At 33.7% G+C, this 14,282-nt stretch overlaps 1 protein-coding gene across 1 annotated transcript in view; it reads left to right on the forward strand.

Moving 5' to 3' along the window:
- Nucleotides 1–4,669: 4,669 nt before the first annotated feature.
- LOC123561285 (homeobox protein Dlx6a-like) overlaps nucleotides 4,670–14,282 on the forward strand; it is a 30,420-nt gene continuing 20,807 nt past the window's right edge. The window contains exons 1-2 of the mRNA XM_045353537.2: nucleotides 4,670–5,779; nucleotides 11,750–11,925. Coding sequence (XP_045209472.1) covers nucleotides 5,455–5,779; nucleotides 11,750–11,925 — 501 coding nt within the window. The 5' untranslated portion in view covers nucleotides 4,670–5,454. The remainder of the gene's footprint in view (nucleotides 5,780–11,749; nucleotides 11,926–14,282) is intronic.

The following is a 14,282-nucleotide window of genomic DNA, read 5'->3' on the forward strand; positions in this document are numbered from 1 at the left end:
TGTATGATTGGTAGATAAATATAGTTTTCTAATGTGTATAGAATTAGTAGATGAATGTAGCTTGCTAATGTGTATGTTTTGTAGATAAATGTAGATTGCTAATGTGTATGATTGGTAGGTGAATGTAGCTTTCTAATGTGTATGATTGGTAGATAAATATAGTTTTCTAATGTGTATAGAATTAGTAGATGAATGTAGCTTGCTAATGTGTATGTTTGGTAGATAAATGTAGATTGCTAATGTGTATGATTAGTAGCTGAATGTAGCTTGCAAATGTATATGGTAGACGCGTACAGATGGATGTAGCTTGTTAATAATGCTTCCCAGTGTTGGTTTTCATGGAAGACGGCTGCCAAGGCATGCAACATAAAGACGTCCATCGTGATTGATAGATACAAATGGCTCGCTAATATGTGCTAAAAAGATGCTAGTAGCTTGCTGTATAATTTGAAGATGATTGTAGCTTGCTAATGTGTATGATTGATAGATTAATGTAGCTTACTGATGTGTTTGATTTGTAGATTAATGTAGCTTGCTGATGTGTTTGATTTGTAGATTAATGTAGCTTGCTGATGTGTTTGATTTTTAGATGAATGTAGTCGCTATGTGTATGGTTAATGATGAATGTAGTCTGCTATGTGTATGGTTAATGATGAATGTAGCTTGTTAACGTTAATTACTAGTAGATGCGAATAGCTTGGTAATGTTTTTGACTAGAGGAGGAATGTAGCTGACGATGTGTATGATTGATAGATGGACGTAGGTTGCTAATGTCTAGAACCGAAGAGCTCCTAATGCGTGTGGCTAATAGATGAAAGTACCTTTCTAATGTGTGTTATTTTTAGATTGGTTTAGCTTGTTTATGTGAATGACTGGTAGATTGACGAGGCTTGCCAATGTGTGTTACCAGTAAATGGGTTTAGCTTGCCAATGTGTATGACTAGATGCTGAATGTTGTTTGCAAATGAGTATTACCGATTTACAAACCTAATTTGCTTATAAGTATGCCTGGTTGAAGGATGGATGTGGTTTACTTATGTGTATGACCGGCAGATGGAGAGAGCTTGCTAATGTGTATGACTGGTAGATCGGTGTTGCTTGCTAATGTGTGTGACTGGTTGGTGGATGTAGATTGTTAATGTATGTGACTGGTTGATTGGTGTTGCTAGCTAATGTGTATGACTGGTAGATCGGTGTTGCTTGCTAATGTGTGTGTCTGATTGCTGGATGTAGATTACTAATGTGTGTGATTGGTTGATTGATGTTGCTTGCTAATGTGTATGACTGGTAGATCGATGTTGCTTGCTAATGTGTGTGACTGGTTGGTGGATGTAGATTGCTAATGTGTGTGACTGGTTGAAGGATGTTGCTCGCTTATGTGTAGGATTGATAGATGGTAGTAACTTGCTTATGTGTATGACTGGTAGATGGATGCGGCTCGCTAATGTGTAGGATTGATAGATGGTAGTAACTTGCTTATGTGTATGACTGGTAGATGGATGCGGCTTGCTAACTTGTGTGACTGGTTTGAAGACAGGATTGTAGGATTGATAGATGGTAGTAGCTTGCTAATGTGTATGACTGGTAGATGGATGCGGCTTGCTAACTTGTGTGACTGGTTTGAAGACAGGATTGTAGGACTGATAGATGGTAGTAGCTTGCTAATGTGTGTGACTGGTGGATGGGATCCGGACATTTGCCCCCCAGGACATTTGCCCCCCAATGAAAAAGTGGACAGCTGGACACTTGCCCCCCAGTTTAAATGGTAGATAGGACATTTGCCCCCCAGTGCTTATTTCTGAAACGGACGTTTGCCCCCCAATATTTTTGTCCCCCAGTGATTGTTTATGAACTTATTAGAAGATAATCATCATATTGCGGATAACAATGTCTTTGTTTCTTACAATTTTCTAGCACATAATTGCCAAATTAACAAGTTTGAGTGCTAAAAACATTGCACAAATTAAAAAATATTATGTTGTTATGAGCTCTTTTATAACTCAATAATAGGCTATTATTTACCTTAACACCTGGATGCAATTAACATATTCATCAAATTTTTATCAAATTAAAAAAAGTTTTTAGGACGAAAAATTGCCTTTTAGAGTAATTTTGATAATAAAACAACATAATACACAATCATATCTACTGGTATATAGGACAAAAATATTGGGGGGCAAATGTCCATTCTAAAAATAAGCAGTGGGGGGCAAATGTCCTATCTGGCATTTCAACTGGGGGGCAAATGTCCAGTAGTTCATTTTTTCATTGGGGGGCAAATGTCCTGGGGGGCAAATGTCCTACAATCCTGGTGGATGGATGCGGCTTGCTAACTTGTGTGACTGGTTGATGGATGTTGCTAGCTAATGTATATGACTGGTAGTTGGTAGTAGCTTGCTAGGGAGACAATCAAAATCCCCTTGATCAAAATCCCCTACACTGAAAAATGACAGGGTGTTACAAAATCCCCTTCATACTTTTGCAGGGGGTATCATAATCCCCTCTGTGATTTTTACTTATTTCATCAAGTTCAAATACAACTATTTACAACTTAAAAGGCTATTGCATAAAGCACGTAAATACAATGCCTTTAGCAAACATAATATAATTTGGAGCACTGATATCTATATATCTATAATGTTAATCACAGAGGGGATTATGATACCCCCTGCAAATGTGTGAAGGGGATTTTGTAACACCCAGTCATTTTTCAGTGGAGGGGATTTTGATCAAGGGGATTTTGATATACACTCAGCTTGCTAATGTGTATGAGTGGTAGCGGGGTAGGGTGTAGCTTGCAAAGGTGTTTGACTGGTTGACGGATGTAGCTACTAATTTCTTTGACTGGTAGATAGATATATCTTGTTAGTGTGTATGAAAATCATCTTTATATTATCGGTATGCATGGTAGAAAGACAATTTTCCTGTGTACATGATATACGGGTATAACGTAATGATTTGCACAGCAGAAATATGCAGTTTGTCGATGGGCAAGAAGACGGACGTAGCTTTCAGAAATTCAAGGTAGAAGGTTCAGATCACTAGCACATGGGAACAAAGCATTAGCACTGAGCCATTACAATGATTATTTGTATGTATTGAATGTACAGATACATATTTCTGCTCTGTGACACAGTCTGCAGTCTTATTAATAGCCGCCGTACAGTGACTCGCAAAAATACCTACCTTTAATTTTAAATTACACTCAGTGACTCAATCAACGCTCATTCATACCCACCACGTAAGACTTCATGTCTACTGCTAGCTCAAGCATTTCATACACATTTTCCTGTTGTTTTGACAAAACGCATTACAATCTGCACCTCGTATAAAACAATATACACTGCTGTTGGGATTGTCTTTTTAATAAATTATCAAGTCGATTCGTTATTGATTTCGGTAACTACAAAGAAATCGTGTGTCTTTAAAGGAGATAATATCAGTCGGTTGCCCTTATTGTTCTCGTACAAGATGTTCCCAAACTTCCTGTAAGTTTTCTCGGGAGTCTAGCGATCCCTAAAACTGCGGAAACGGATGACAAAGAGGCATTTTCACTTTCGTGCTGATATAATGGAAACACCGCTTTGCGGTACGGATGGCGCCAATTTCGTGTGAAAGTCGTCTGTTACAGTACAGCCTTTTACAACATGAGAAAAACAACGGGGTCTTGTGATAAATCAAATAAATATTTCTGGCTACTTTAAGAGACACATTTATCATGTCCTCCTTCTTATTTTTTTTCCTTGTTTTTCTTGAAATTTGCAAATATCGTATACGAATATTCCATACTTGCGGTCATAAACAAATCGTTTAATACCACATTTTTGACATATTCTATTAACATTTATATTTTAAATATTTATTGACTGTTTTAAAAAAATGATAAAACCAAGAGCATTCATATATCGCAGTTGTTTTGTATAGCATCTATTTGTATGCCATTTAAATGATCTCATAATTCTGTTGATAGTGTGGACGCATTGGTCGAGAGGGCTACGGAGGTGAAGGCCACGGGTTCGATTCCTGGTTACTCCCATTGCGGTGTGTCCTTGGGCAAGGCACTTTATCACGATTGCCTGTGTCGACCCAGCTGTAAATAGGTACCAGCAAATTGCTGGGGGTAAGGTATAATTGGTTTTAACTGTTCGTAAAACAGGGCCGCTCAAAAGCTCTATAGAGCTTATGTTCATTGTTTCACAAAGCGACGGTAAATAAAATTTACCTTTACCTTTATGGTACAGAATTATGTAAGTCACAGAACATCCACCCGTGGTCACGGCCTCTTTTTTAAAGTAATCAGGTTGCGTGGATTTCTGTTATTTTAAATTTGTGTTGTATAAAGGCTTTTCTGTGACACCATGCGAAATTCTTATGTGATAAAACGGTACGAACTAAAAACCAAGATTGTTCATGACCTCAGCAGTATTATGAATAAAACACAAAACTCCGAGTTAAACAAGCTTTAAAATTTCGCTAACAAACAAATGAGTTTTAAACGTTCCCAATGTGAGAAAGATTATATCACAAATAACAATATATCTATATTTATTCATACTGTATTCAGTCACCCGTATATTTGAATGCGTTCACAAGATCTCAACAAAACCACGGACTTTTGAGTGACTGAGCGATCGTAACAAATAGAGAATATCTCGCAGTCTGTCATATCAAAGAAAATAGATTCAACAATATGGACACACAGAAAATGTTACTTGAAATCAGCAATATTTGGAGATAGCGATATCGTGACAAATTCTTGTAAAAGGATAGTGACTTTATTTGAAGACAGTCATTGGAAAATTGGATAGCTTATGAGCGGCGGAGTGGCGACTTTCGTCCAATAACAGAAGCGCAAATATCGAGAGGCGGGACTTGTATGCAAATTTAATGAATATTGGATGTGCATGAAGTTTTTTGTGTTGATTTAAGTGTTGTATAGCTGAGTTTATTTCGAGTTGTTAGATGGTACATGATCAGTTGTTCCAGCATATTTATCTGAAAATTACCCCTAATCAAACACTGAAGTTGAATTGGAGTTATTAGCAGTATTAGACGCTATAAGACAGTTGACGAAATTACAGCACAGCAATCAAGCCATCAATTGTGAGACGTCATTAAGGCTGATTAGTGCTGTTGATATAACTGGACTTTTATTTTTTATTTACATACTTTCTAATTTTAATTGGATGTGCACAGAAATTAAGTGGACTTAGATAACGGTACGTGTGTATGGGAATGCACGGAATTTGGGACGGAGGACGGGTTTCTATGACCTGCAATCTACATTGTTTACATTCGCAGAGGTGTATACGTGAATCGAACACCAATCAATAAACATGTGTTTTAAGAAGTGCTAAACATAATAGTTTTTGTTTTTACCTACTTTATTAACTGTGAATCTGGTTTCTATAGAATCTAGTGCTAAACTTTAGTAACGTAAATACTTTTACAGCAATGTTGAACATTGGAGGAGTTCCCGAGGGTATGGACCCGGAAATGGCACATCAGCACCAGAAGTCGGCTTTCATGGAGTTACAGAACCAAGGCATGGGTGGTCCCGGGATGGGACACCCGGCGTACCCGATCCGATCCTCATACCAGCCCCACCCACACAGCGGACAGTACGATCAATTGTCAACCTCACAGTCGTCAAGGGGACTAGCGTACCCCTTTCCTATGAACTCGATGGCAATGTCACCTAGTTCTTATAACCATGGAGGACCCGGGCATCCGTTTTCAATGCCGCCGTACCATCAGGCGGCCTCGCCGCCAAGAGACGGTGAGTATTATAAAAACGTTCAGACAGATGGTTAATCTAATAAGATTATATATTACTGTGTATAATGATATTATAAAGATGCATCAGATAGGGGTTGTTTTAAAAGTGAAGAACAAAACACACTTTCCTATTGGGTTTACTGCATTGTGGCACATATTTTACCTTAAAAACAACATAGTCCTGGTGTAGCTTACTGATCTAACATCCATTACCTGTTAACATAATGCTGGGACTTCACACAAGCAATACTCCTTGTTGAGTTTGTTCCATTTTCAACAAGTATACAAAGATACATGTAAATTAGTTTATTTCTATGTTAGATTTGACTTTTAAGTATTTTTACCCCTTTTTGTACCTGTGTTGAATCATCGATGCGCCTTTTTTACACCCCAGTTAGTTTGTTTGTTTATTCTATTAATGAACGGTTTTATCATTGAGTGTATCTTTCTTGGGTAACCTTATAATTTTGAAAAGAAACCTCGATCTAGAGATGATTATCGGTGCTTTAAACCTTAAAACACGGAATAAATAGTACGTGTGTTCCCTTAAGAGTGTCTTGAATGATACTGAATTAAATAATTTATCACTTTTACCTTGTTCTTAAAATTACTCAACTGTTTCGTCACATTTTACTTTTATCAAGAAATCTTCATAAATAAATAAATAATTCGTTTAAAGTTAATGAAGTGTTGATTTTTTCCCCGCTCGTAACATCATTTTTTTTACATCAAATATTACTACAATTAATCAAAATATGGAGGATTTAATTTTTATAATTTTCCATAAAAGGTATCAGTAAAATTTTGTTCTATATTTTATCAACAAATTAGGTTTTACAACAAGAAAATACGTCGGCCTTAACTTGACTCAATAACTGTGAATGAAACACTATACAAAGGAAGATTGGGATTGTATTCAAATAATAATAATAAAATTGTAAAGTTTGATTAAATCGCGATGTTTACATAACAGTTATATTTTTAATTGTGTGATCTAACATCCGAAAAATGCTTAATTCAATAATCGTGCCTTTGATATGAAATAAATTGGATCAATTCGAGAGAGTGTTATAAGAGATTTGTAGTATTATGTCTATTCTAACACTTTCTGGTTCATTTTGTTTGGTGTATGTGTGTCTAAGATATTAAAAAGGCCCGTCCCCCTTTTTTACTTGGAACATATATTGTCAAAATAATGATGAAAAATCAAAACAAACCAAAAAAAAAACGAAACAAAATGGGTATATGGGAAGAATTGCTAATAATCCGAAAAAGTTACATCAACTTCAGAATGATTTTTTATTTTACTTCACCAATATGTGACATGGCAAATGCTTTTTAACAGGGTCTTTGCCGCATCTGTGCATTTTGTTGCTGAAATATGTTGTCAAATTACTTAAAGTTCACTCAAACCAATGAATACTGAAAGTATTCGATTATAAAATGCAAATATTTGTATGCGAGTTGTATTGTATAATTCCGTTTTGTACACGAATTTGACGTGCGTAAAATCAAAATGCAAAAAGTATCAATTTAGAATAATAATGAACGGAAAAATAAAGTCAACAAGTTACCTATTAACACTGAGGGAAAAATCATTACATCCCTGATTGATTTTGAATTGAGTTAAATGCAAATATCATGGAAGGAGATGGATTGCTGGCAAGCCTCAGTAAATTAACAAATTAATATGTCTTAATGGCCCTCTTTAGAAATACAAACACATTTTTATCAGATTGGTATAAAATGACAAAGGGTTCTTATGAACTTTAAAATGTCTTATCTTCTTACAAAGCACATAGCAGAGTATTTCAAAAGGCTACCCGGTTTGTATAGCAAGTGTCTATTTCTATTAACCACATTCTGTCGAGATTTTACGCCATTATTAAGCCGGTACAAAAGCTCTACGGGCTCAATGTAAAATCATGGACCCCCAAAATTTCGTATAATAAGAAACCCTTTGTGTATTCGTCACCCAGCAAAACTTGTTCAAATACATCCGTATTTTCATTTTTTAAGGTTTGATCAAATTGGGCAAAGTTCGTATAAACAAAAATCATAACCAAAGAAGATTTTTTTTTGTACATCCGCACACATTTTAATCTAATGTCATCGTTCCATGGTTGTTAATGATAATAGAATGAAAGACGTTCAAACCACATAAAATATCGCCACAATTTATTAAATACTGGACATATATATGTAAATGATATAAATGGATTTCTTAACCAGTCTATTTACCAGAAAAAAAAAACATCGTTGTAGATCCGTGATTTAAAACATGTAAATTGAGCCCTTTTCTTTCCGGTCCCAACTAATGTGTATCACAAAATGTGGTGACATCCAAAACTGCTTGATTAAGAACCTGAACGCTCCAAAGTACAAATTTTGGAAAACAATCCGGTCAAAAGTGAATATTACTGTAAACTGTTATATTAGTAAATAGCATTTTGTTGTAAAATTACAGATTTTTATATACAATAAAATATTGATCGAAAGCAACTGGTCTCAATTTTTATAATCACTTAATATTTCAGGATAGAATTATTTAAGGAAAGACATGCTGATAACTACTCATTTAAAATGTTATCTTTTTGACAACCGCAATCTTATTATTTTTTTAACTATTTGCCTGAAATATTTTCTTATTTATTGACACATAAAAACTTGCCGTTCTTACGACTGTTATATTCAATGTTACATTAATATTCATTTCAAAGGAGATATTTTCATGTGACATTTTCTTGAAACACATAGTCTGTCATTTATACCGTCATTGAATTTCTCGAACTGTCTTATTCCGGAAAGTGTAAATTTATTCCCATCCTCCGTATCGCAGAAATATCCTCTCGATATCTTGAAAGAAAAATTTACATAAAAGAGGAATGGAACATATCAGTAAAGGATAGCGAAAGAAACCATTCCATGTTTAACGGACATTTTCATGCCATTGTTATATAAACAATGTTTCCACTGAAATATTTATGAGTAGCAATTCAGTAACAATTCAGCCGACAAACAATGATTTCATTAACTAAGTGGAACTGATAGCGGCCAATATCCGTCATTTTGTTTTACTAGTTTCTTGCACATTACAAATAAAAGCAATGAGGATATAAAGAAAAAAATATGAGATATGAGTACCATAAACTTATTTCAGTTGTCAACACGTAAAACTCGTGCTATAAAGATAAGAATGAAGCATTTCCATATAAAAATATTAAACATTACTTTAATGAATATTTGTCCCTATAAATTTCATTTTTTCAACAACAACAATAATTTTCTTTACAAGCCTTCTGCTGCGTTGAATAAAATGTCACATAATGTAAATTTTAGTTGGGATTTTCGCGGACATAATATAACATGTAAATGTTTGTTCTTTGTTCATTACCCAGTCGCAAGCTATGGTCAATTTTAATAGTTGTTACAGATGTTGGATGTTTCCTTTTTCCACAGTTAAAGGGATGTTGACATATCTAACGTAACATTGTACGTGTTTTACCACATTATACATAGTTTTTGGATACACATATCTTACTTGATATATATCATACACGGGAATTAGTTTTATATCATGGAAAATTACACGATCACAATGATTAATACATTTTCTTTTGAATCACATCTGCCCCCCTCGCCCCTTCCCCCCCTCCATTTTGAAAAAAGAAAGAAAGAAAAGAGATTACTTTCGGGTATAAATGACAATTTTGATAATTTTTGCATTCATGTTTTTGCAAATTTATATCAAGGTAGCTATCTGAACAATGCAGTCTTTGTGTTTTTAATATGGATTCCGTCTCATTGATTCATATTTTAATAGTGTACTTGTTGAATTACTATGCTAGCCTAACTAGGGCTCAACTTCATATATATATTCCCCCCAACCATTTTTATTTTGAAATTCAATCATACTCCATTAACATAAAAGCTGAAAATTTTCGGAATTTATAAAGAGGCGAAAACATTTTTTGTGTGACCGAACACGTCAGAATTTTTTTTAATGATTTTTATTTTTTATATTTGTCAAGAAATATAGGGAAACCCTATCAAAAAAAAAAAAAAAAAAAAAAAAATGCCAACGCTTAGTATAAAATGATTTCAGTTGACATGAAGTAGTGTTTGGAAGGGGATGTCATTTTACCTTTATTTCTCACATATTTTCTCTACATTTCATGGTGTAAATGCATTTTTTTACCAATAATCAAAGAGCTGATATTAATATTAAAAGTACTTTATTTTCTTAAGATAAAACTGTGAGCATTTTCATATAGAAAATAACGAATTAGCATTGAAGTCGCTTAATTTGTAATATTTTGCACTCTACAATATAAGGTTTCAGTGTTTGTATTGAGAGCGCTGAAATTGTATACATAATTATATCATTTTACGTTTATTTTAGATGCGGAAATGCAATTTGTTATATACTTTTTGCTGTATTTTGTCTGTTTTTGAAAACGTACTTTAAAATATATATCAAAATAAGCATTTAGTTAACAAGCTTGGGTCTACTTTTAAAGGCATTTTTTTTTCTGTCTGTCCCTTGTTACATAATATCCATTTTTGAAGTTTCTATCACGCAATAACATAAGATGTTATAACCGTTTGAGGGCAACATCTTGACTTTGTGACAAAACAACAATTTAATGCTCCTAATTCTATTATTTAATTTGTACAATGGTGTCATATTCACAGTTGTGGTGGCACATTAATTCCCATAAAATATCCCTGTGGGTACCATGTTAACTTTTGCGTTAAATAGTCCCCAGGGTACGGCAGTTCTAGCGCTTCTATGCGCAATGATATCATTCTATTAACGCTCAATAGAAGACAGATTGGAAAACCTAATTACACAGATCAAGTGCGGATAAAACGTAACACGAGTTTTTAAATGAATTTTTAAATGGTAGAAAATGATTTGTTAAAACCGAGAGCAATTTAGAGGAGACGAATTAAATTTATATAAAATGTTACGCGATATTGGTACAATTAATTACATTTCATTTATATTATTGTAATATTATATACCACGCGAGCAATGGTAGTGTGTATTAAATTAACGTTAAACAGCCCTTTTAGCTTAATTCCGTTTCATTAAAACATAATTTTTGTATCATTGAAGTAAAGTACTGAATATAATTTTCTGACCATGATCTTCAGAAGCATAGAATAAGATTATAAAAGGAACACTGAAGTAGTTGTCCAAGTTTTGGATATTATTACGCCTTGTCTTATTACTTATTAAATCTGAGTTCCCTTTACACAATGCACGAGAGAAGAATAGACAAAGTAAACCATCGTTTTGTGTAACAATACGCGACTGTGAAGTGTTAAATGGTAAAATACGCCCAAAGAGACATCTCCTCCCCGGGGGTCCCTCTTGCTTACCCAATTCAACGCTAAATAAACCTTAAATGTTGCGTTATACATAAATTAAAGTGGGAAGTCTCTTTCAACGACTGAATAAATAAAGAGTGCGTAGTTTGTATTTCAAGAAAGAAGACAAAACGAAACAAGAGATAGAATAGAAATTCGAAGAAAATTTTTTTTTGTTATTATATTCTTAGGCGCTTAGCAATGTATTCCATATTAAAGTCACTGATAATGCATGCAAAAACACATTTATTTATTTATTTATCAGTCATTTATTTATTATTGTTGGTCGTTGAATTTTGTACATTCGAAATCAGAATTGTTTGATTTCATGAAATGAGTATATCAGCTCAAAGAATTCCATCCAGTGTTAATGTGCAAACATAAAAAAAAATAAACAGGAGTTTTCAGTTGCTATTTTCAAAAAACAAAAAAAAAGTTAAATGCCAATCGCCACCTGCAAACTTTTTATGTAAAAGAAAATTGTTTAAATTATTTTTTTTCGGAACTTATTTGGCATCTTATAAATAATTAACTTGCAAGGTAGTAAATTATTAATAACAAAAAAATACAAATAGTTTTTCTTTCTGTGTTTCAGACAAACCCAATATGGAAGATTTACGGATGACTAAGGGCAAGAAAATGCGAAAGCCGCGCACGATATACTCGAGTCTCCAACTTCAACAACTGAACAGACGGTTCCAGCGGACCCAGTATCTAGCACTTCCGGAACGAGCCGAACTAGCTGCTTCATTAGGACTCACGCAAACACAGGTTGGTAAAAATAAGAAAACATTCTACATTTTAAAGTATTATTATAATTATTTACTAAAAGAAGGCAAAAAAGGAGAGACTTCCTTTATTCTACTCTCACACGTATAATTTTCGTGCATTTGTACAAAAAGAACAACGACAAAAAATCAACAACCCAACAACTAAAGTTGCAGAAGCATACACACTCACACAAGGCTTTTCACTAATAATAACTTAAGTACAAATTTATTCCGAATTTAGAAAAAGAAAATCCTGCCTTTAACAGTTTTAAAATCATAAATCCCGGGAAGAAACTGCCTGTTTTATCAAATTTACGACGTCAACTTTTTTTAGGAATTTAGTTGATAAACAATCTTATTTTTTTGTAATCATGAATCACGTTATGATATGATTTTCATACTGCAAAAAAGGCTGCCACTGAACCGAATGTCCTTTACATTTCTGCGTAAGAATTTTAAATTGAAATTCCTATTGATGCAGTGAAAATATATGCCTTCAGAAATGACATGTGCAGATTTTCATTCTGTCATCGCAAAATTTCGATTTACAAGATAAAATTCTGTTTAAATGACTCACTAAGACTGTATATCTTCACGTGAAAAGATTGTTTAAAAATCAATTCAACCCGGAATTCTATTCCATGTATCGTTCCGTATCAGAAGTGACTTTGTGATAACGATCAGACATATATTTATCACCTCGATTATTCAGTAGAGTGACTCCAATACTAAAAAATATACATCTTTATTAAAAACGCTCCACAATCACATGACATTCAGTAAAAACATTCAGTGCAAAATTGGAAACGCATTTTTTAAAAATTACACTGACAATTATTCCTTTCCCGAAAGTTTCAACATAAAAGACAAGCTGTGTCAATTTTGATACATTTTTATTTACATCAGCAAAATACTCAAACATTATCTATAAAACTTATAGTGATGAAAAACTTTTGACAGAAGGTGAATTATGCTATATAAGCGTTTAATTAAAAATAGATCCGTAAGGCAAAAGTTTATATCCGCTCAGCACTGTTTAGATGTTAATCTGAGAAAAGCCAGTCTAATTTTGTCGCCTGGTAGTAATTCCAAAAGAAGTAAAAATCCTTTAAATCGTACATATAGGTCAACAGTTTCACTAGTAAGTGACTATTAGAAATTCACTTTTAAACATAGCATTGCCTTCCTTTTGCTTCAGGTCGCGTTCATATGACACTAAAGAAACTTTTTCCAGAGTTTATTCCAGGATGAAAAAAATCCAGAGAAAAAGATCATCCGTACTTTCATAAAATAGTTGAAATTATGTCTATCCTTTTCCGTAACTCATACGCAACCTCTAACGTTTATGTTTTAGTAAAACCAAACACACATATTTAACTCACAGTCCCAAGTGGCCATTTAGGCGAGATTTCCCGTTCTGTAATACAAAATTTAAGTCTGCTTTTATATACCCTTAAAATTGACCAATTTATATCGATGGAATAATTTCCCCAATCTAAGGTGATATTTACCATTTTTGATTAGGCTAAAGTGTTAGGTTTGTCAACAAGAAAATTTATCCAGATTACATGTAATTTTCATCCCAGATCTTGGCTGAAATTTCATAATAGGCCCTGATTAGGCGTTTTGCTGTTTTATAGTTAATTTATTTGACAAGCTTCTAGTTTTAACGGGTAGTGTAAAGGTTTAATAAGATCCAGGGAACAGACGGAGTGGTTTTTGAGCTATTGCCATTGATTTTCGAGAAAATTGTAAGGTTTGAAGTAATAACATAGAATCGAGCTAAATTACCGCCATTTCCCTTAATTTTACCGCAGCCGACTTTTCCCAGGAATCTGACTATGATCCAACAATCTAGGGTCTAAAAATGGCATTCTATTGCTGATCATTTTAATAATCAATTTGCTAATAATTATTAGCGTAAATAGCAGATTGGTCATAAGCCGCGGAATTGCTTCATTAATAGTGCATACGTCATAATTCTGACTTCGATGATAATTTATTTTGCCGTGATGAATTTTAAGCAGAATGTATATTGTATGAACTTTTACTCATATTTGTATAGATAAATCAAATTAGGGAAAGCTGGTTTCGGAATTTGACAGAAATCTTTGCTGACAAGCAAACATTGATGAAAAATAACGAAAAGAAAACGAAGACGTTTTAATACTTTTATTCTTTTTTTTGTGTTGGAAATAGGAGACATCACACTGACATCGACCTAATTAAACGTCCATCTTAATTGATTTAAAGCCGTTAAAGATAAGGACATATTGATTGTAATAATTTCTCTCGTGTTACCAAATACAATTAAGCATTTTGTTAAGAACAACTGTATCATTTAACCGCTAATAATTA

This window comes from Mercenaria mercenaria, chromosome 10 (genome assembly GCF_021730395.1).
Source record: "Mercenaria mercenaria strain notata chromosome 10, MADL_Memer_1, whole genome shotgun sequence".
Lineage (NCBI taxonomy): Eukaryota > Metazoa > Mollusca > Bivalvia > Venerida > Veneridae > Mercenaria > Mercenaria mercenaria.